Below are 23,859 nucleotides of genomic sequence, written 5' to 3' on the forward strand. Positions count from 1 at the left end.
TTCTTAAAACACTGTTTTCCTTAAAAGATGCATGAGGCATGTGGAACATTTTAATTTCTTGCTCTGCTGGAAGAGCAACTGCACTAAACACTTTCAGCCTGACTTCTGTTTTAAAAACTGGAGAAAGAGTCGTACTTGTTTGCTGAAAGGTAGAACATATAATTAAACGGTATGCTTATCTTTATTTGACTTGGCATTATAAGTCAGCATGTGTAATGGAAAAGAAAAGTGCATAATGAAATCTACTAGATAAGAATTTTTTAAGATGTTGTTTGGTATATAAAATAAACTAAATATTTTTTCACATCTTCATATACATTCCAGTTGTAGGGAATTTACGACAGTGAAACCAGTTGCAACTAGACACTGTTCCTTCTTGGCACAGTGCACCTTTATGGCCTCTTTACGCACTACTTCTTGTTTCCTCAACTGAGTTCTTACTAAAACCACTTTGTTCTTCTGCTCTTTATTTACAAAATACCGTTGATGTCCTCTTGAGGCATTTTCACACCTAGCACTGTTTTGAGGGAGAACTGGTGGCTCACCTGCTTCACATGCAGAAGGTCTCAGGTTCAATCCCCGGCATCTCCAGTTAAAAGGATTATGTAGCAGCGTGAAAGACCTCAACCTGACACCCTGGAGAGCTGCTGCCCGTCAGAGCAGACAATAATGACCTTGACAGGCCAACCGTCTGACTCAGTTGAAGGCAGTGTCAGGTGGTCTTTTACACCTTTTGCATTAGGTGTTCATTTTTGAGAAATAGATCCAGATGAGTTAGCTGTGTTAGTCTGTAGTTGCAAAATAGTAAAAAGTCCAGTAGCACCTTTGAGACTAATCAACTTTATTGAGGCATATGCTTTCGAGAACCACAGCTCTCTTCATCAGATGTGTTTGATGAAGACAGCTGTGGTTCTCAAAAGCTTATGCCTCAATAAAGTTGGTTAGTCTTAAAGGTGCTACTGGACTTTTACTACTCTTGAGAAAGATGGTGTCACATGACTTAAAGTAGAAAAGAGACATTTCAAAACTATTCCAACCAATGTTTCAAATTGGGCTGTGGACAGCTATGCTAGGGGCCAGCCCTGCAGTATGTGTTCTCTGTCCAGATTCTCTGTAGGCCAGAGGTAAAATCTAAAGCATACATTTCAACATTTCCCAAATGAAAACAGAGATGTTTGGACATTGGTCAAATCCACTTCATGTCCACGTGCTTCACCTGTGTCAAGCTGCATCTGCTGCCCCTCCCAGACCTGCATAAGTTACATGTGATTAACAACCCCACAAACACACCTGGAACTCCACAGGGAAGAAAGAAGAAGCCACCAAGGCAGGCTTGCAAGGGGACATGAAAGGTGGGGAAAGGTTTAAGCACAGGTTCCCTGCCACTCCTTCTCTGTTGCAAATTACTTGCTTCTGGTGCTGTTTTGCATTACGACAACAATGTGCCGTATTTGAATAGTTTACATCTCTTCTTTCTACAAATTCAGCAGATATCAGACAGCCTCCTGACATGTTGCCTAGGACAGCTGTTGTGTCTCCAGGTTTTGTTACTTATGTGGCTAGTGATGACTTTGATATTCATTTGCCAGTTGCCTCAGATAATTAGTTCAGTCTCTGATACTTTAGTTCTAGAGACCTAAGGGAAGAAGTCTGAAACCTGATGAACTTCTGTGTATGTTTGAAACACTCGGATGCTGATCGGGAAGAGAAGGCCAAGTGGATTTCATCACGATTACAGTACTTTTTTTTGGTAGAAAATCTTGCTATATCAATATTAGAACTAGGTTACAAAATCATCCCCAGGTTCACATGCTAATGCAAATGGCATGCAGGTACAGAAGAAGAACAGTGTTTTATCCAGTACCTGTACCCAAAAATAAGGAAGATAAACAATGTTAGCGCTTGTTACAGTACAGTGGGCAGGAAGTTCTGTTCTGCTGGTCAAATATGGGCAGAAGGCCAGAATCTTTGCATTTATGCCTGGTCTGGCTAATTCAGAGGCCTTGGGCCACTTGCCAATTAAAAGGCTGATGTTTCTGTGCCTGAAGAGGGCTTTAGGAACAGTCCTAGTTGGCTCTGTAGGCCAGGTCCTCAGGGCTAATTCACATGACCGACTGAGGAGGGTCTTTATTTTCAGTCCATCCAAGTGAGGACAATGTGCACGCTGCATACAATACTTGCCATAGGCATTCTTGCATATACAGATAACAATAAATACTCCGCCCTTTCCCAGCTCTGCCCTGCAGCTCCTTTTATTTTAATGGCACACAGAGATGGCAATAGGAAGAAGGAGAAACGTTGGTCCTTCTGGAATCAGTGGCCTGAAGCAGCTGCTTTGTATTCTTCCACAGTCAGGCCAGCTGTGGTCACTCAGCTCCCTGCAGGAATGCTGGTGATTTGTGTTCCTGTCAGGCCAGCCGTCACAAAGCCTCTGCCTGGGGTCTTTGTCCCAGACTAGGTCAAAGGGGTGGGGAGGGGGAGTGGCCTGGCCTTCTGCATGAAGCATTAATGTCTAATAAGAGAACAACAATTGCAAACGTCATCCTGGAGGGTCCCGTATGTAGCTGAAAGCCCCATGTAAACACACATCCCATTTCAAAGATCCATTAATCTTCAAATTTTATCATCACAAGCAGAAGGTTACACGGAATATTGATGAAGGGGTGGGGGAGGGGGAGATAGGTCTCAAATAGGAATGCCTGGTCTGGCATAAGAATGAAGGAGGAAGTGTTCAGAGAAGAAGAAAGGTAATTCTGGATTTGGGTTTTGGGAATTGTATGTCAGGATTCAACCCAATGCCACTTCCCCCAAAATGCCTTCAATGTGTTGCTTTTGAGCAGATCAAGCACACTTCAAGGCCAGAAGCATCCGTTCATAAAGCTTTTAACCAAGTGCTACATTAATTGGGGCATATGAAAAGCCTTCTCTTGCTCCATTATAATCTCCGTAATGGATGTGTTAAAGCAAGCCAGAGCCATCTCTCTGCACCAATTTCAAAATATATAACATGGAACGTTGCCATCCATGACAGTGCATAGGTATGCCAAAATTCACTTACAGATTTTTTTTCTTTTAAAAAGGAATGACTAGGATTTTTAGAGACATGCCTTCAGAAACGCCTGTTAAGAATAAGCTAATTTGCTCCATTTTCTAGAGCGCACTGTTTTGACAACCATACAAAGCAAAGCAGTTTATTATATAACAAAACAAGAGGGCTATATTAACATTCGTTGCCAGGATTGTATATAATGCACATGCATTTCAAAGCAAGTAATGCCCTGTATACCCAGTGGCATTGCAGACAAAAGAAAAGGCTCCTTTGCTGTATAGGTCTTAGGGAAAGAGTCATTCTTATGCTGGTGCAGATCCCAGCACAAGGGGGTGGGGCAGAAGGAAGGGGGAGGGAAGGAGGACAGCCAACGACCAGGAAAAATGGCTCTTCTGAACAAATACCTCTGAGCTGAAATGGAAATAGCCTGGGAAAATACTGAACTTCACAATAAACTTGGAAGAGCTAAAAGAAAAGAGTTAGGCAACAGGGTGGAAAATTGTATTTTCATGGGCTTCTTTTTTTTAATGACATTTTTTTAATAATATAGTTTCCCTGTCAGGTTCTTCTTTTGTGTCTTCTTGTAACACTTGCATGACGATCCCAGTGTGGGATTTCTATGTTAAGCATGAGTTTTGCCTCATTATCACTTGGTGCTACACCCTCAGTCACCTCACAATTGTCACAGTGCACTGCAAACAAGAATGAGTACCTCTTCCAACCTGAAGTTACTCACCATATCCACGAATGCCTCCTGAATGGAAAATTATTCACATGCATCATGTCCACAGTTCTTTCAAGCCTCAGTCTTTCCCTTGTCTGAAAGCTTTATCTGTTCTGGTATTCATAGAAACATCCCACAACAACTGCAGCATCAGACAGCATCAAGGGCTATTGCACAAAAAGTATTGTATTCCACATCTGTGAGAATCTCCAGGCGCCCCGGACAGAATTTCCAGAAGGTTTTCGAGCGATGCGTCCATCCATTCATGCAACTTGAGCACTTGTTTGTTTTCACTCACCCAACTAATCAGCTATGTCAAACAACTTCTCCGAAAAAGAAGGCAACAGTTCCCCCTCTGAGAAAGCCCCCCCTGTAAAAATTAAAGCATCTTCTTCTGCAGCATTGTAGAGACTAGGAAAAGCTTAGTCAAAGAAGAGTTTCTGCTCAGCTGTGCTAGATCAGTTTTGAAGAGGAAATGCAAAACTTGCAGTGGTTTTGCCATGCTGTCCTTTAGAAACAAGTATTGCTTTTTTTTCCTTCTCAAACACATATTCATCAGTGGTGGCCTTTGTGCAGTTTCCTTTTCTAGAAAGAAAGAAGGGACCAAGCAGGGAGGTTAATCCAATACGAACCAAGCAAACTTTTCCTCCTTCGGATTCACTCCATCATGGAAGAGATCCGTAAGGAAAGATGCTTTTTGCTGCTGCTGCTGCTGCTGCTGCCAACCGGACCACCTCGAATTGCCATCGCGAGGGGCTGCCATGATCCCGCTCACCGCCGCGGTCCGACCCCCATAACAAAGCCGCCTTCTTCCTTAACGCAGTGCCCAATGCTGCCAAGCGCAGCACTCACCGGAGACGAGGTCCCGTTCCAACCGCCGCGGGGGGCTTACTTCTGAGCAGCCGCGTCGAGGGTCGCGCGGGCAGCCCTCGGCTCCGTCGCGGCAGAGCTCAGTTTCGCAAAAGTGGAGGCGGCATCAGGCACGCAAGCCATGCGGCTGCCCTCCCTGGCTGGCCCCGAAGCAAGCCGGGGGCTTTCGGAGTCCGACGTCATCGAAGGATCCCTTTCCCCGAAGTCTCGCCTTTCTTTCGCGGCGTCCCCAACCACCGCCGGCTCCGTCCCAACCGCCGGCTCCTGCGCCCCTGCGCCCGGCGAGGTCCCTGGGAAGTTTCTGCCGCCCGACGCCAATGCCGAGGGGCGGCTCTTGCAGGGGGGCAGACCCGCCAGCGCCCCCTCGGCCGCCTTCGTCGCCCTCTTCCCGCAGGCTCGGGCCACTTGCCGGGCGGCGAGGCGGCGGCGGCGCTCCGATTCTGCAGCAGAGATTCGCTCCGGGCTGCCGCGGAGGCTGCCCGAAAGAGGCTGTGCTCGCGTCAAGGGGGCCCCTCGAGGTGGGTTCTCCGGCTCGGGCTTTTCCAGCGGCCAGGCGGAGCGGCCGGCGGCGGCTCAAGGGAGGCGCCTTCGAAGGCGCGTCGAGCTGAACCCTGCGGCTACCTGAAGCGCGCCCCCGCGAAGATGCAGAATCGCGCCGCGGAATTTCTCGCCCGCCGGGCGGAGGTGCGCGCTCGACGCGCCGTCGACACAGTGCCGGAGGCGCCTTTGCAAAGGACGCTCAGAGGCGGCGGCAGGAAATCCTGTACCGGGAAAGTCGCCCGCAGCAATCTCAAGCCCATAAACTGCAGCCAGATAAGAGGCTTCGCGGAGGCGTGCCTCAGATAAGAGAGCGGCTCTGCAGCGCTCGCCCGGCCAGGCTTCCGATTTCCTCCAGGACGGCCCTCCGGCCGCGCGGTCCGGCGCTGCCTTCCGCAACCCCTCGAAAGAGCCCCAGCGCTGTTGTCATTCGGGAACGAGAATCAGATAGTAAACTATTCGGAGGCTAATAGGATCTAGCGGGATCAAACTCGCCTTTGTCGGGAGCTGGAGAACAAAGCAGCTGCTTCCCACTCGCGGCTTGTCCCCCCCCCCCCCGCAACCCCTCCCCCGCTACCCGGCTGTCGATCCAGCAATTGATGCATCTCGAAGGTAGAAGGGGGTGTGGCAAGGTGTTGATTTCATGCAAGTCACACTGCTCAAAGTTCCTTTCTCCCCCCCCATACGTCACAGGGCAAACAGTATGCACGACTGATAATTTATGAGCATTGGGAAACAGAATAAAAGATCTTTATGTTTATTCTCCAAGACAGCGCACCAACATTGCTCAAGCACATTGCTTCACTGCTTCTGCTGAAAAAGATGCCTGAACATTAAAAAATACTCTTTTTTCAAAAAATTGAGATGTCTGCAATGGGCTGGCAAAAGCCACCCCTGGAAACACAAAAACTGCAGAACTGAAAAGCCTTCAATATACCCCTGTCCCATTTGCTTTCTGCATTATCTCCCCACACTGTTCGGAAAGCCTGTGCGTCATCTTGCTGTAGAGTGCCTTGCACGCCATGGATGCAACACAAATCATTTTTTTAAAAAAAATTGAAATGCTGAGATTGCCAAAAAGCAGCTGTGAGCTAGGAGCTGTACAGCAAAGGAACTGTTTGCCCAGTGTGGTAGTCTAGTCCAGATCAGGGCAACAAATCCTAAACAGAGTTACACCCTTCTGAGACCCTGGACTTTGAAGGAGGTAACTCTGGTTAGGACTGCCCTGGGAGTTCTGTAGCCAGCAAGAATCCTAGTTGTTCAGACCACTGGGCAAGGCTGCCTGGAACTATTATAAAGATCTGAAAGTTACCACCTGCGCAACTGGTTCAAGGAAGTACTCTGGCTATTAAGGAGACTTTCTTGGCTGGCCATCTTATAATTTCCTTTTTAGTCCCCTAAATCTACAACTGACCTCATTCAGGATAGCAGTTCAAGATCTCCTACAGGCTCAAATGTGAAGAAAGTCTCAGGGAGAATGAAGTACAGAAAGGCAAAGGGAGCCATGGGAGGAGCAGGAGTGTCTTACGCTTTTGCTTGGGGGGTACTTTGGATCCAGTGCATTAAGTTCAAGCTCTTGGTCCACAACTGCCTGCTCAGACTGCAGTGAACATCTCTCCTCCACCCCACTTCCCAGCTCTCTCTCCCCGTTATGCAAAAGGCACAATGTCTCCAAACTCTCCCTTCAAAAGATCACCAAAGCATGTTTGTGTAACCTGGCAGTCCTGGAAACGTTACTAGAAACTCTCCCGCGTGGTGTTGACCCGTCAAGGTCAAATCAATAAAGAAATACAGATACCATACCCACTTCTAAAGCGATATTTTAAAAAAAATTGCTCCAGAAGGATCAGTTCTCCATGCAAAATAAATCACAAAATACATCTGAAGTGAAATTGAAAAGAATGATCATTTGTGACAACATGGGAAAGATAGGAAATAGCTTGAGATCATAGTAATGCTGTACGGTTTGGCGTTTATTAGTCAATTATGCATATTTCCATAAACTGCAGTTATGACGTTCATACCATCTGAGGTCATGTCTGTATTTCCTCAGAGATCAGATTCTTTTAGAGATCAGACAGAAATCAGATTCAGGTTGTGCTTCCTTCGCACTTCTCACATAGCTACAGTGGCATGGGAGACACTTTTATACAGGGTGGCCATGTGGCCAAGTGGCCAACCATCTGGGAAGCCCCTGCAATGAACTCCACCCCCTTGGTTGTATAATTCACACACAGCAATATGGAACTGCAGCTTCTATGCTGATGCAGCTATAGGCCCGGGGGGGGGGGGGGGCTGGCTGGCTGATGGCAGTGCCATGGTTAACACTCAGCATGAAACCGATCCATCATTCCACCTTAAGCTGATACCACATTCTTTCATCAGCTAAATAAAGCAACCAACTGTAATGCATTAAATAAGATACTAAATTAAGGGAGCAATCCTAAACTGGTCTACTTGAAAGTAAGTCCCATTTTGCTGCCAGGAAAGTTTTCTTAGACCTGCAGCATAAATAAACGAAAAAATCCTTTCTTCAGTCTAAGCTACAGTGGTGACCGAGGCTGAGCCTGGTTCTTGTGCATCTGCTTGGGCTCTGGCACTGTCTACTGCACAGTTTTTAAAAAATTATTGCATCTACATAGGCACCACTTCAAATAGCAGGTACAATTAAATAATCCCTTCAGTTAAAATGCTAGCATGTTAGGAAGAAGGAAAGAAAAAGAAAGAAAGAAAGAAAGAAAGAAAGAAAGAAAGAAAGAAAGAAAGAAAGAAAGAAAGAAAGAAAGAAAGAAAGAAAGAAAGGCTTTTTGTTTGTTTTTGCATGCAGGAGCGTTCAATCTTATGACCCCCACCCCACCCACCGCCAGCAGAGTTTTCACCTGTGATCTAAAATGGTCGAACTCAGATACTAGTTAGACTCTGCAGTGAGAAGAGGGTTGTCAGCTTTAGGTTGAGAAATTCCTAGAGAGTCTGGAGGGCCTGGGGGGACTGGGGGGATGGGGAAGGTTAGGACCTCCGTGGCGTCCACCTTCGAGAGCAGCCCTTTTCTCCAAGGGAACTGATCTCTGTAGTCTGGAAATGAATTGTTGTTGTAATTGAATTGTTACTGTAATTCCAGGAGATCTCTGGGTCCCACCTAGAGGTTGGCAACCCTAAGAGAGAACTAAAAAAAACCAAACTGTAGGTTATGCAAGAAATCTATGGCTGTGACTTCCCACATTTTTAAAAATTTAATTAGCAGCCCCATGTTGCTGCTTTGAAAATCAGAGATTTCAGTTGATCCTCCAAAGTTTCAATTTTTGTCATGGGTAAAGGGAGTGGAAAGACAGATACCACCGCTGCAGCTCCACCCCCACTGCCCCAGGAGCTAATGGCAGAATTTAAATCATGGAAGGGGAGAGAGAAGGAAAGGGTTGCCTCTCCCGGTTCTTCCATATTCTTCAAAACAGCCTAAGGGATTGCTACTCATCTTTTTGACATCTAATTTGTGCAGAAGTCTCTGAGCTCATGTCACATATTTGAGTGGGGAGCTGCTGTGATACAGTGGCTGAGATAAAAAGCAGGTCCACAGTTCAAATCTTGCTGTGCCATGAAGTTAACAAGTTGTTCTTCTCAACCTCTCCCCCCCCTGCCCCCACATATGGGGTTAATGATACCAGTTTGCAATACAGGGCTGTTATAAAGATTGCTACAAGATAATGTGAGTGAAGTGCTTTTAACACCGAAAGCACTATATAGAAGCAAAACATTATTAAGTAATAAAACCAAGAAGGATAGCCTGAGGTAGCACCCGATCCCCAGTTAAAGTGGATACCATGCATTTTTCCCCATTATACTCCCTCTTTACCATGTAGGCAAATAAGTAGAGGAGACAAAATCTCAGGACTCTTGCTGCAATCTGTTTTATAATGCAAATGTAAGGCTGACATTGATCAAAACTTTCATTCAGGTAACAAATCTCTCTCTTCTGCCTCCTTTTTTACATTACCAAGGACCAGCCATTCACATACATAGCAAAAGAGAACCTTAAAGACATTTTCAGCCTCACATTTCATCTGGAAGCGTTCTTCATCCTTTGAGATTTGGGGCAGATTTTTATGGAAGGATACAAAAATGGAGTTTCAAACACATACTTAACGAAATGGGAAAGAATGTTTTGATGGTTGTAATCTGGGGTATGGCATTTCTCAACCTGTACAAAAGCATAATGTACTGATTTGAAGACACACTGAAATCAAAGACAAAAAGCTTTTCATTTGCCAAATCCATTTGCTTTTCATCTTCAAAGTTAGGTGTCTGCCTCAGCAGTACAACAGCAGTGTCTGCCTCTTCTCTCACACACAAAAGCAACGTGGTACAGTCTCTGAAGTGAAGAGGGAAAATAAAGGAAAAGTTATTTATACATCCTTTTTCATTCACCAGCAGCAGGAACAATATTACTGACATCACCTGAAATAAAAAAGGTCTCCAGAATAGGAACTGCTGGGACAAGAGAAAGAGACTGAAAGAGAAATGAGTGCCCTTAAGGCTTATCCACATTTTTGACATAGCGAACCAATTGCAGGATCCTTTACTTTACTAGCCCTTTTCAAGTGCTGGGGTGGGGGGGACGGTGGGGGAGGGATGAATGTGAATGCGGAGGGGGAAGGATTGCTGAACAAGTTCTGATCCAAACTGTGTTCCTTTGCCGGGATGCTTTGGAGAGCCTGCACCCAAGATGGGAGCAGGGCTCCCAAACATGCATAGACTAGACGCAGGTTTTCCAAAGAACACACCGGGGTCAGTGGCAGAGCTTGTCCCCGAGATTCCCAATGCTCAAAATCCTTGCCTTAGAACATTTGTAGGAGGTTAACAAATTGCCAAATTATGAGCCAAGTCACAGTTCAATGTGTCTTTTAAAAGTCATCTGAACAAATATACGCTGAGGTCACAGTTAAAAACTCTGAAGTAATTCTCTGCTTGCTTGGGACTGTTCCTAGTGTGGGACGGCGGAGCTTGATTTCTTCATTGGTGTGCTTGCAGCATAACTTGCAAACAGAGCAGACATGCAGACACTCTAGATGCAGAATCAGGGACCTTGCTTGCTTGTGTCAGAGTTCTTGATTGCATGTACAGTTGTGTTTACCAATTATGCTAAATGTGCCTAGGGAGTGAGGCTGGGGCCCAGTGACACAATCTTTCTCTTCCTCCAGCACTTACTCGCTTCCCTAATGCAATTTCTTAACAATACTCATGTGGACAAGCAAAGTTGCATTAACTCCATCATGTCAACAATTATTTCAGACGGGTCTTATGAACGAAACCCTTCCCTGGATGCCATTAAATCCAGCTTGCTCTAGACGCACAACACACAAAGAGAACAGATGTTCTGGCAGAAAGGAAACATTATGCAGCCAAAACACATTTACAAACTCTGCCCACTGCCTTCTGCTGCAAAGTGGTGTCAAGAAGATGCAATTTGCAGGGGAGAAACCACAGGTGGGAGGAGGGAGAGTTCCCCGGCAACCCACCCAGCTGTCCCCCCCCCCACACATACACATTTCCAAAATGGGGAGACTGTAAAGGAGAGGAAGAAAGCAGCTGGGGGGGGTGAGGTTTGCAAAGCAGAAGCAGAAGACAGAGCCTCTCCTCCCGCATGGTTTTGGTGGGATCAGGAAAAGAGAAAGGTCTGGCATCCTTATCCAATAAGCCTAGTGTTCTACAAAACCTGGCAACACTGGAAATCAAAGGTAGATCACTAGTTCATGTGATGGGACCACCAGGCTTTAAAGCATATCTTTATATATTGTGGAACATAGCTTTAATTTTAGACATGATGCAGGTAAGGTCCAGGGCCCGCCTGTGTTAACAGATTTCAGTTCTTATTTCCCATCTCTGTGGGTTCCTGATTCAGATTTTGACTGTAGTGCGAGTGGAGAAGGGGCTTCGGTCTTCTTTCTTATGCCATTTTTCCAATTTGAAATGGCTGTGAGGGACAGTATTTGGCCCACTGGGGAAACCCACAGGCAAGTGGAAGAGGGCAGGGGAGTGGAAGAGGGAAGCCCCTTCACAAGCAATCTGAATCAGGCACCATACATGGTAACTCATGTCTGTTATACAGGACACTGGGTGGAGACCTTTGCAATGTGTACAATTTAAGCTAGTAAAAATACTCCCCAGGAAAACTCTAGCAAGGAAAAAAAGCACTAGCATGCCTGTCATTCACTGCCCCTGGTGTGGGTGGCTGGGGCTGAACAGCAATGAAAGGACTACCACGTTTATTTGTGTATCGCATCCATATCCCTTTTCCTCCTTCTCCAAGGACCTCTTGGTAACTTACAGTGGGATATCTCCATGCATCTCCACAACAGCCCTGTGAGGTAGGTTTGGTGGGAGACAGTAATTTGCACCCAAGGTTACCTAACATCTATCACAAATAAACAGGGATTTGAACCTATGTCTTCACAGCCAAAGTCCATGCCAGCTCTCCCACCTACTTCCTGAAACATAAAACACACCAGGCTGAAAACAGCATAAGTTGAGTCAATGCCAGTAACATTGCTACAAAATGTTTTTTTTTCGTTACATCTTACTTGGAAGGCTATTCCTCAGCCTTCCTGAATAGTTTATTCATTTGATGAGCTACTCTTATAGTCAGAAAGCTTCACCCCATATAGTTATTTATGTTATTTAATTTTCCCCTCATATTTGTTTATATTTATTTATACCTTCCTTTTTCCCCAATAGGAGCCCAAAGCAGTTTGCAACACTGTTCTCCCCTCCCTCTTCTGTTTTAACTTCACAACATCTCTGTGAGGTAGGTTAGATTGACAGAGAGTTACTGCCCAAGGTCACCCAGCAAGCTTCCATGACAGTCAGGATTTGAACCTGGTTCTCCCAGATCCTAGTCCAACAGTCGAACCACTACACCACTCTGGCTCCTATCGCTTTCCTTTATAAAGCAATTGCTTCTTGACTTGTTCTTGGTGAATATGCAAAAAGAGTTTCACCCTTTGCTTTCTTAGGAAATTTTGAGTAACAGAATATTATCAGCTTATCTGCTCTGGAGCATACTGGAGAATTTCAGAAGAAAATCAGTTTGTGTTTTATAGATTACAGCAAAGTCTTCCACTGTGTGGATCATGATAAACTATGGATGGTGTTAAAAGAGAGTTCACAACATCTCATTGTTTTGCTGTGCAACCTGAACTCCAGAGAAGAGGTTATGGTTAGGACAGAATATGGGGAAACAGAGAGGTTTCCAATTGGCAAAAGTGTCAGACAAGGATATTTATTATCTCCCTATCTGGTCAACTTATATACAGGACACATCATAAGGAAAGCTGGATTAGATTTAGATGACTGTGTGGACAGAAAATTGGTGGAATGAACATTAACAATCTGATATATGCAGATGATATACCATATTACAGGCAGAAAACAGTGAAGACTTGAAACGACTACTGATGAAGGTTAAGGGAGAAAGTGCCAAAGCAGGATTACAGCTGAATGTCATGAAGACAAAAGTAATGACTACAGAGGAATTACACAATTTTAAAGTTGACAATGGAGAATTTGAAATTGTTAAATATTTTCTACACCTTGGCTCAATCATCAACCAAATGGGAGACTGCAGCCAAGAAATCAGAAGAAGATGGAGACTTGAAAGAACAGCTGTTAGGGAACTAGAAAAGGTCCTTAAAGATAAGAATGTCTCTCTGGGGACCAAAATCAAGATAATTTATACTATGGCATTCCCCATCACTACATATGTACATGAAAGTTGGAAAATGAAGAAATCTAACAGAAAGAAAATTGATTCATTTGATATGTGATGTCGGAGAAGATACCATGGTTGGCAAAAAGACGTATAAGTGGGTTCTAGATCAAATAAAGCCTGAATTCTCCCTTGAAGCAAAAATGACAAAATAAAGGCTATAGTACTTTGGTCACATCATGAGAAGACAAGACTCACAAGAAAAGCCAATAATGCTAGGGAAAGTTGAAGGCAGTAAAAAAAAGAGGAAGACCCAACATGAAATGGACTGACTCAATAAAGGAAGGATGGTTGCCAATTCTAATTTGGGAAATTCCTGGAGATTTGGCGATGCATCCCGAGGAGGGCAGACCTTGGGAAAGGAAGAGAACTCGGCAAGGATGAAATGCAATAGAGTCTACCCTCAAAGCTGCCATTTCCTCCAGAGGAAGCCATCACTATAGTCTGGAGATCAGATGTAATTATGGGAGAGCTCCAGGTTCCACCTGGAGGCTGACAACCCTAAAAAGAAGCCATGGCCTTCAGGCTGAAAAAGGCTGTCAGTGATAGGACATTTTGGAAGGCACTCATTCATATGGTCACCATAAGTTAGAAGCTACTTGACAGCACATAACACACACACACGCATACCCTTCATTTTAATCTTGACCCCCCCCCCCAACCTAATCATATAAAATCTCTTCAGATTTTTGTCCTATCACTCACCTTATAGATATCTTTCTAGATCACCCTCTATTTCTCCTAGATCTTCTCCCATATGAACCTGCTCTTCTGTCTCTTTGGAGGCCTTGATTGGGTGCTCCTACGATTGAGGCCAGATGGGTGGCAACACAAGAAAAGACCCTTCTCAGTCATGGTGCCAAAACTTTGGAACTCCCTCCTCAGGGAGATTGTGTCTTCTTCTGTCATTGCTTTTCACCACCAGGTGAAGACTTTTTGTTTAACTGGGCATACCTCCAGTAAACCCTTACTGTCTGGCTGTGTTGTGTTTGTGTATCTGTATTTTTTAACTGTATTATTAAATACAGTTAAATGTGGTTTTAATGTTTAAAGCCTTGATGTTTGCTGCGATGGGGACCCTATTTGGGGGGAAAGGTGGCATAGAAATGTTGTAAATTAAATATAATCTACGTAGATCCCCTCTTAATCCTTTACCTCTTTGTCAATGTACAGCAGCGCTCTAACTGAAACCGAGTACTCCAAATGAGACCTCAGAAGTGCCACAACAAGAAGAGCAGGCTTTTTGTTAGTCTTCCATGCCACAGCAACACATTTGTTGACTTGTATTCATGTATATGATTCCTCACTCCAACCAGCATAATCTCTCAGGGTACTCCCAGATGGAAGATGTTTTTGGCTGACTCAAGTTTTCTCCATTACTACTAGCCCTGGGGAGATAATGTGGATCCTGGCACTGATTCAACAGCAAACCAAGGGAGTAGCAGGGCCAGCACACATGGCGCAGCACAAACAAGCAACTATGCTCAGGTGGTGGAAGTCAGTTCTTCAAGGCTGTAGGTTCATCTTTTTCTCCCACCTAGGTAGCGTTTCCTGTCAGCATGATTTACTACTAAACCAGAAGTATAGGAAAGATTGCAACTGTGTATAGAGGAGTTTTTTTTCCCCTTCAAGTGTAATATATTGTACAAATTCAATTCAGCATGCTGTGCCCCAAGCCTAAAGCAAGAGAGGGGATTTAAAAAATGGCCCACCTCAAGAGCAGCAGCTCAGCTGCAGAGAGGGCAGCTGGTCAGAAGACGCAGGTCTCCCCAACTGGGCCACCAGCATCCATGCAGGCAGGGTACACAGGAAGCACAACGGCAATTTCAGGTAACTAGCAGCCACCCTGCTATGCTATGCTGTGTGGAACTACCAGCCGAACACCCGTTGTGCTTATTGCCATGCAAGATAAAGGAGCAGCCCTAGCAGATGAAGCAGACACAAGTATGTGGCAGGCCAGGTCACCAGGGAGCAGCGGGAAGACCTCTCACGAGCAGCATCAAGGAATTGGTTGGGAAGCTGTAGTGAAAAGCAGAGGAGCAAAAGGGGAAGGTGAGGAAAAGGCCAATTGGCAAGAGGACTGGGCTGGCAAGAAGCCTGGAAAGAGAGCAACAGGGCAGAGCTCAGAGGCCTGACAATTTCTAGGGGCAAGGGTGAACACGTTCTTGGTCTTGTGAAAGAGGCAGCCTTTGGCTGCACCACCGGGAGCCGTGCAGGGGAAATCCCATTGGGGCCTAACCCAATGGACAAAGGGGGCAACTGAGAGCCAAGCTACAAGTGACGCCTTACACAGGTTGGACACTTGTCAGCTTCCCTCAAGTTTTGATGGGAAATGCAGGCATCCTGGTTTTACAGCTTGGCTCTCCATTATAGCTGCAAGACCAGGATGCCTCCATTTCCCATCAAAACTTGAGGGAAGCTGACAAGTGTCCAACCTGTGTCAGGCGTCACTTGTAGCTTGGCTCTGAGAGAATCTAGAAGAGATCCTCAACCAGAGCTGAGCTAGAGACCAGGTCTGGGTATAGTGAAGAGCAGGAACAATCATTTCCAAAGCAATGAGCATTGTTTCTGGGCTCCCTAACAATTTCTCCCTACAACTTCTTCCATTAGAGTAAAGGTATATTTATAGCAGCTGAGCCTGGTCTATTGTGACTGGAGCAGGAGGAGGTCTAGGGAATCCCAAAACATGCCATGGCCTCAATACTTTTTTGGGTCCCCTGTCTTTGTCTACGGTTGCCCAGGAGCTTGTTTAATTGTCAGATTTATTGTGGCTGTCCTATATTTTTATTCTTCTGCCTCACCTTGAGTACTATGACAGAAAAGGGGTACTCAAAACATCTTATAAAGAAATAAAATATGAAGAAAAGTTTAGTTATGAAGGAAGCATAAAACAGGCAAAGCAGAACTGGAAGAATTAAAATAACATGCTAGCTAAACATAACGGTGAAACCTAGAAACAAACAGTTCCAAGTTTTTTTACTCTAGTATTTTTAATAGAATGAAGTCATATCCACGGCTGCATTCCAATCCACCCTCCTTTCTCTCTCAGTGGAAAATGTTCAAGCAGATGCAGTTTACATTAAATCTTGCAGAAGGGATGTCAAATGCTTGCCTGCTTTGAGTGAACAGAAGATACTGGGATGTATCCAACCACACAATTCCTCCAATGGACCAGTGTTTCCATTTGCAGAAGAGCAGCAATACACACTGCAGACCTCCACTTTGCCACCCGGGTTGTTCCTGAAGGCCTGCTGACCCCCAGGATCGAAATCCAGCGGATGGCAACAAGAGTGAGAAGCGAGAAAGCTCCACTCCTTGGGATCTGGGGCTGGTTGGAGACGCAGCGTATTTCCATGCAAGTTAGGGCCGCTGCTTGATACAGCAAAACAGGAATCATATAAAACCACAAGGCTGCTGCAGAGGGGGGAAAGTTGGCCTGCATACATGTGGTGTTAATGAATGTTTAAGAAATGTCACAGAACTCTATTTAAATCAACAAAACCGTATCAAAATACAATGTTTAGTCCCAAAGCAAACTTTGTATAATTTTAAAATACAAATGTAGCCATTTGCTAACCTGTAAGCCAGTGTGGTGCAGTGGTTAGAGTATCGGACTAGGACCTGGAAGACCCAGCTTTGAACCCCCCCCCCACCCTACCATAGAAGCTCACTGGGTGACCTTTGGGCAGTCACACTCTCAGCCTAATCTACTTCACAGGGTTGTTGTGAGGATATAACAGAGGAGAGGAGAATAGTATCAGCCTCTTTGGTTCCCCATGGGGGAGAAAGGTGGAGTGTAAACGAAGTAAATAAATACAAAGACTGCTTATATGCTCGCTTTCTCTCCAAGGCAGCTAAAACTCCAATTACTTTTTGCTGAGCTCTAGTATAACAGTAGTAACAAAATTGACTGCATGTGGCCAAAAGCCCTATATAATTTTAAGTTATTTTAAAAATATGACTTTAGCTCAAATTTTCATAGCAACCAATGTAACAATGAAGCTATGCACATAGGGTTCCCAGCCTCAGACTAGGGAATTCTTGGAGATCTGGGAGCGGAGCCTGGAGAGGGGAGGGAGCTCGCAGGGATGCGATGCCATAGAGTCTGCCCTCTGAAGCAGCCCTTTTCTCCAGGTGAGCTGATCCCTGCGGTCTGGAGATCAGCTGTAATTCTGGGAGAACTTCAGAAGCCACCTTGAGGTCGGCAACCCTTCATGTGAGTGACATGTGGGTCTAGATCAGATAGGAAAAAAATATTTTCTCAGCCGCTGGACCTTAGTCAAGGCTGGATTTCTTTAAAGAGGATGCAACTTTCAATTAATGAAGGAGGATTTGGTTTTCTTGATCTTAGTTTATATCATCAGGCATATTTGTTAATTTCTTCAAATTACTGGGAATCATTCCTCTCAATTGGATTATCCATCTTGGGCTCTCTTGAAGGCTTTTTGTTCAGAATCACTTTTTAAATGGAATGCATGAGGGTTGTCTTATGTTAAAAGGGACCCTGTTCCTCCCGCAATTCTGCAATTAAGGAAGTGGCGGGGTGGGGGGTGGGGGTGGGGGTGGAGAGTGCCCTCAAGTCATAGATGACTTGAGCTGGTTGGTGTCATTTATCTGTATATACAAATTAGATATCAGTCTTATCATTAGTTATGTCAAATTCCAAATATCATTTTGGGAGAAATAAACCATTTACAGAGAAAATGAATAATTCTTTCAATAAACTTTTATGTACTTTAAAACTATTTGCCTCTTATGAAACCTGATGGTCAATGGAAATAGACCCTCTGTGCCCTTGCAGTCACTAAAAGATTTATACTACAGCACTGGAAAGACAAAAGCCGACTTCCCAGAATTCATTAGATGGAGGACCTTATAAACTTATCTACATTTGAACATATCTCATATAGACAAATGTGTATGGACTTATTTTTATATTTGAAGACAGTTTATAGAAGCCTATGTATACATTTGCTGCCATTGATTTTGTTGCTGCTATTGTTTTCTTGCTTGCTTGCTTGCTTGCTTGCTTTCGCTTTGCTTTGCACAAATAAATATATATATTTTTAAAGGCTGGCTATGATTGCTGCAGGAAATTAAGATCTAGGATCACTATGTTTTGTCCTCCCCTCTTTATCAGGGTAACAGGTTTTTGTGCATATCAACAGTCTCTGAAGTATTAGCAAGCAAATGACTGCCATTACGATGGAAATTGGCCTTGTACACAGCAAGGAGCTTGTAGGTACATTGTACCTTTTTGCAGGGTTCCTGTCAGTGTATTCAACTACATTAAGAAAAAGTGCTTTTAAGTTTTCTTGGAGAGGGTGGCAATTACAACCGATTACCCCTCTCATTGCAGCCTGTGCTGTTTCTGAGGTTCCACTGACCCTGCCATAGAACAAAATGTCAAAGGTCTCTGTGGGCTGCAGCGGGAAGAAGGGATTGGATGGGATCCTCCACCCCCGCTGGGGGACTGATAATGCTAACAGTAGGGGAACTGACAAACTTGGTGGGGGACCCATTTTACAAGTTTGTCCTGGGCCGGAAAATATAATGCTTGGGCCCTGCAGACAGACATGCCATGCTGGTGGATTTCCCAAGAGTTTCTGGATGAGCACAGCTGATAATGGGGTGCTGGATTTATGGGTCCCTTGATATGAAAGTTCTCTCTTGTATTCTCATACAGCCAGCCACACAGTGGAATGACTTCAGTTTGTACACAACCTTATCATTTAGACGAATCTTAATATAATATGGATGGCCAGGCCTACTGAATTATCTTGTGGCATATGCTTGTCAAATGTCATGACCTGTCACAAGATAAATGGGTGTCTTTCCATTTATGACACTCCTCAACACATGCTCCATGGGGACCCTGTTCCTCAGAGACTGTGCCTGTCTCCAGCATGCTTCCTTCCTACATCTGCTTTAACCTCCTAATGTTTTCTGGATACCCCCTACTCAACATTTTCTCCTCCTCCAGCAGTTTTCCAGTTTATTTTCCTTAGGGGCTCTGCTCATCCTGTTCTAACCCTTCTATAATAAGCTCACACACTTCCAGAAGAGCATCCTCATCCCATACCAACTTCCTTCCTTCAAAGAATTTCAGCTAGTCTATTTTTCAATCAAGCCAAATAGAAGAACATTATTATTTATTTTAACAATGCTGCCAATGCACATTAAAACTGTTTCAGCTAGTTCTTCTTCACCATCACAAAGCAAACCTATGGATGAAAAGGAAAATTGTGCTGCATTGTCATCTAGTAGAAATTACCTGAAATATACTTCCTAATTGTGCATAAGCAGCTGTATTTTCTTAACTCATTCTGAATCTGTAGGCATCTCTTTTCTTCCAATCCAGCCCAGCTGGTGGATTTCATTTCTGTTCTGTTCAGTCAATATGGAAAGTGTCCTTTGTTGCTGCCTGTGTAGATAAGCCAAGGATTTTTATTCTTGTGCAACAAAATTGAGGAGCACAAAGAATAGTCACCTTCTGAAGCAAAAGAGATCTGGGACGAATCTGTACCTGAATAGGAGACCTCCCAGGATTTCCATTGTGCACCACTTTGAATTCAATGAAAGACAAGATATGAAATGAAAAGTTAATTTTGGACTGCTGGAGTGGGGAATGTTGGCATGAGACTCACTGGAGTTAGGCCTGCTTTCAAATATACAGATATCGCCAAGACATTTGCCTTGGACTTAGATCCAGGGAAATTTTGCAAATTCCCTAGTTCAGAACAAGAATATGTACATCATTTTCTAAAATATTGGACAAATACATCAGTCCCTATGCAAAAGTATAAACGGAGATAAATCTGACATTAAAAATTACCGCACTTAAAAACCAGTGGGAAAACATTTTAATTTTTCAAGATATTCCGTTGCTGACCTAAGAGTTGTAGTTCTTAAGCAGAGAAACTTCCAGGAAAGATTACAATGAGAGATTGCAGAAAATGAGTCTGTTCAAAAATTCAGAACAATGGACTCTGCCCAAGGCTGAATAGGGACATAGGATCCTTCTCTCACTACAGATGCTAATTTTCTGTATTTTCATATTGTACTCCCATTGATCTCAATAGAATTTACTTGAGTAAACATACTTAGGATTGGGCTGCACTTTTTGGTGCTGGTGCAGGACAAAATATTTACAGTGTATAAAGTGGTTCATTGCACCTATCAACTTACACATTGTGGTGATATAGTGGATTTTCCTTTCTTGCTATTTCAAAATAGAGACTGACTTCAGGAGCAATTCCAAGAGAGAGATTAATAGCCTCTCATGTCCTATTTTTCCTTATTATTATAATAAAAAACATAGTCCATACACTCAGTAATGCTTGACAGTAGTTGGTACAATGACTAGTTAATGAGACAGACATTGTACCAGCCAGTGGATACTGTGCCTGCTGCCTGTAAGAGGTTCTTGTATTGTAGACTAAGGGTTTTTTCCCCCAATGTGTGTGTGTGTGTGTGTGTGTGTGTGTGTGTGCATGCGTATGTGCACACGTGACTTTTGCGTGATGTCAGGAGAAGAGTTACATTTCTGGCTAAGCCACCCAAGTGACTGCTTGGAGCAGCACACCACAGGAGCATAGGTTTCTCCTGGCGATCAGCAGTGTGGGAATGGAGTGGCATGGCCTCCTGGACTGTGGTGCCACCAGTCAGGTCTTAGCCAAGACCCTTCAGCATTGCCGCAAGGGCTCAGTCGGACCCATCTGACAGCTGTGCCGGGGGAGGGGGGGTAATGGATATAGCTTGCTCAGAATGACAAAAATACCTTGAAGCAGTCCTTTTCCAGGAGAGGGTGGGTAAAAAGATAACAGGAAGATTTACAGCAAAATCAGCAAGATCTGTTCTTGAATAAATGCCAAAGCCGATGGTATGGTAGTGTGTTACACATAACTGACAACAGTTTTTTTTTAAACCTCCATTAAAATCAGGTATAGGATCATTGTTAAGGAATAATATTATCTAAAACACGGAAGCGGGCAAGTGTCCATCCTCTACTTTCCTAAATGGTATCCTGATGGGGGGCAGGGGGGGGCAAGACAGCTTAATTATCAAGGCCAGCAAGAATAAAACTGACCTATCCTACAGATCCTGTAATTTAAGTGCCATAGTTATTAATGATTATTATTTAGTCAGCATAAATATCTACCACTCAGTCAAATATATCTCCAGCAGATGACCAGTACCTATACTTTGTATTTTTAAACACACAAACTGACTTTGGGTATTTTTATTCTACTCTTTTCTTCTTTTCATTTTGAATGAATTTCAAACCAAATTAATATTTCATGTCATTCAGTTCTGCATGATATATTTATACTTGTAATAAAAGAAACACAGCCAGACCAATTTATTTCTGCATAACAAGGTATCAGTAAGCGCTTCAGCACAGCATTGTGTTATCTTTGCTGCAGATGAAAATTGAAATAAGCAAATCCTTTTCCAAAAGCAATTAATTAAAACCATGATTGCCGTCATTGATGCGAAATCAAAGAATTCCAGAGGCACGTGTAGAACCATTACGTCTTCCTGGGATCTCCAGGTGCTGATTGCACCGAACAACTGGAGCTGCATTCACATCAACAGAGCTGACTTGTATTACATTTGCTGCTATGAATTATTATATACCAAAAAAGACAAACATCCCCATATGGAAAAGTAAACCCATTCAACCACTATTTATATCAGGTGTAAAAACACCAAATCAAGATGCCGTAATATATAAACACAAAATATGCCTGTATGTGGCATACAATGGAACTGTAAGGATAGATACAACTCTCCTCCAATTACAGATTAAATTGAATTATTATATAGCAAGCAATTTTCTTCTGCAGGCCAGAGTCCAAAATATTACAGTGTACACAAAGGTCTTGTTTATTTATTTAGAAAAGAATTAGGCCACTTTCCCAGTTAAAGTCTGCAACACTGATTATAATTAAATCGGAATTTAAAAAAGATAAAAACACTAGGTGAAGCTGCAAAAAGCAAGTGAAACAATCAAGATAACATAAAATCAAAGTAAGACCATCATAAATTAGGCTGCTTCCACATAACCAGAATTTTCAGTTTCTTTCATCTGAGCTGGAAATGCAGAGGAGTGCACACATTATTAGCAACAGAGCTTCCATTCGAGAGATTTCTTTACCCTTCCCTCTGTCAGCCCACTGGTTACCATTTCCCTGCGCTTTGGCAGACACTAGAGGCGGACTGGCAGGGAAGTGGTGTTGATGTGGCCAGGGATTTTGAAAACATGCACCTTCCCATCCAGATAGCATGGTTACGCTCTTCTCAAAAAGACTGGAGCACAGAAGGGTTGGAAAGAACATACTGAGGACAGGGAAAAGACAATCAGAGCATGATTAGAGCATGGCGGTTTGTGGATGCTTCTTTAAAAAAGTGCTCCAGTTTGGAGGTCAAAGCAAAAAAAAACCCCATGTGGAAGCCACCATGCAAAACATAGGACCACTGATAGTAGAGATTGAATCCAAAAAAGGGTCTAAATAGGCCCCGATCAGTGAGCATGCCTCATGAGCAGAGTGTTGCGTAATTGGGGTACTGCTACTGAAAAGGCCTTCTCCTCAGTCACTACCCACAAGATCTCAAAGGGGGGGAGGGGGTGCGGAAGAGGAATCTCCAATGCAGGTTTCAAAGACCTGGTGTATTTGTATGAGAGAAGGTGATACACCCATTGGGATTTTTTTTCTTTGAACAGCTTCACATCCATAACAATCATTTAAAGGTGGCTTGTCATTCAGCAGAGCAGAATGGCTGACAAGAACCAGAAATCTGAAGCCCTCTCTGGCACTCAGCACTAGTTGCAATGTTCTTGGGCACCTGGCAATAGCAATTATAAGTACAAAAATGTATTCATCCACTCATTTCCTTCTGCGAATTCCCTCATATAACCCCATAGGTTATGCCTTAGCGGAGTATGTAGGAAGGGAAGTAGACAGGTATACTGATGACAACTTGCGTTAGCACTGTGGGAATTTGGTTTCAGGAATCACAAAGGCAAAAATCCATCTTTACAAGCCCTTCACTTAACAAAATTCAGGGCCATCATCCACTCAAGCAAGTTTAAAGTGGCAGCTGTTGAACTAAACAGGTCACTGCTTCGATTGCATTTCTCAAAGCGTAGTGCAAACATAACAAGTAACCATGGCTTGCTGCCATAACCCTGGTTACCACCCTGGTTACCACCACCACCCATATACACTGAAAGCATAGCTTTGCTAGCTGTGCTGAACACTGCATCAACAAAACTACTCTCTTTACATGACGAGAGGCTGGAGAGTTGAGATCCTGACTTATCGTACAATACAGTAGTTTATACAGAAGCACCTCTTCTTGAGAAGAATGTAGATTAAAGATGTTTAGACAGCAGCCTGTGCTTGTTTTATTTATCCCATTTTATTCTGATTTCCCTCAAAGTAGCTCAAAGCAGCATATATAGCTGTCTCTCCCATTTTATTCAGGAGTTGTTGGTTAGGTTGAAAAACAATGATTCACCCACAGCCATCTAGTGAGCTTCATGGCTTAGCAGGGATTTGAACCCGAGTGTTGTGGGCCAGTCAGGGCACAGCAGTGTTGAGGGCACCTCGAGAGAAGAGGATTCCTCCAGAGAAGAGGAGCCCTGGGTAGCTAGTTCTGAACCAGGAACCAGAAAGAAATCTGAGAGCTGCAGTCTTGTCAGACCAACAGCCAGCAGCTGAGGCAAAGCCACCCTCCAGCCCTGAGGCAAGAGGTGAATCCCAGTTGGTCGTTCTTAGCCCTCCAGCATCACCCACACCCTTGGAGCACTGGAGATGAAGGCAAAGAGCAAGCCTTGTAGGAGTGGCAGCAAAGCATACGCCTCCCGGCCCAACACCAGCTGCTTACTCAGGATCCCTCCCGAGCAGCTGGCTGCAA

General features: G+C 44.0%; 1 protein-coding gene across 6 annotated transcripts in view; it reads right to left on the reverse strand.

Moving 5' to 3' along the window:
- The window catches only part of PDE4D (phosphodiesterase 4D), a 741,318-nt gene that overhangs the window by 385,590 nt on the left and 331,869 nt on the right, over nt 1-23,859 (reverse strand). Inside the window, exon 1 of one of the 6 annotated variants that reach the window (XM_054986996.1) lies at nt 3,786-4,228. The exons of the other annotated variants lie outside the window; for them this stretch is intronic. Coding sequence (XP_054842971.1) covers nt 3,786-3,832 — 47 coding nt within the window. The 5' untranslated portion in view covers nt 3,833-4,228. Of the gene's footprint in view, nt 1-3,785; nt 4,229-23,859 lie in introns of those variants that run through there. 6 annotated transcript variants of the gene reach the window in all.

This window comes from Eublepharis macularius, chromosome 8 (assembly GCF_028583425.1).
Source record: "Eublepharis macularius isolate TG4126 chromosome 8, MPM_Emac_v1.0, whole genome shotgun sequence".
Classification (NCBI taxonomy): Eukaryota; Metazoa; Chordata; class Lepidosauria; order Squamata; family Eublepharidae; genus Eublepharis; species Eublepharis macularius.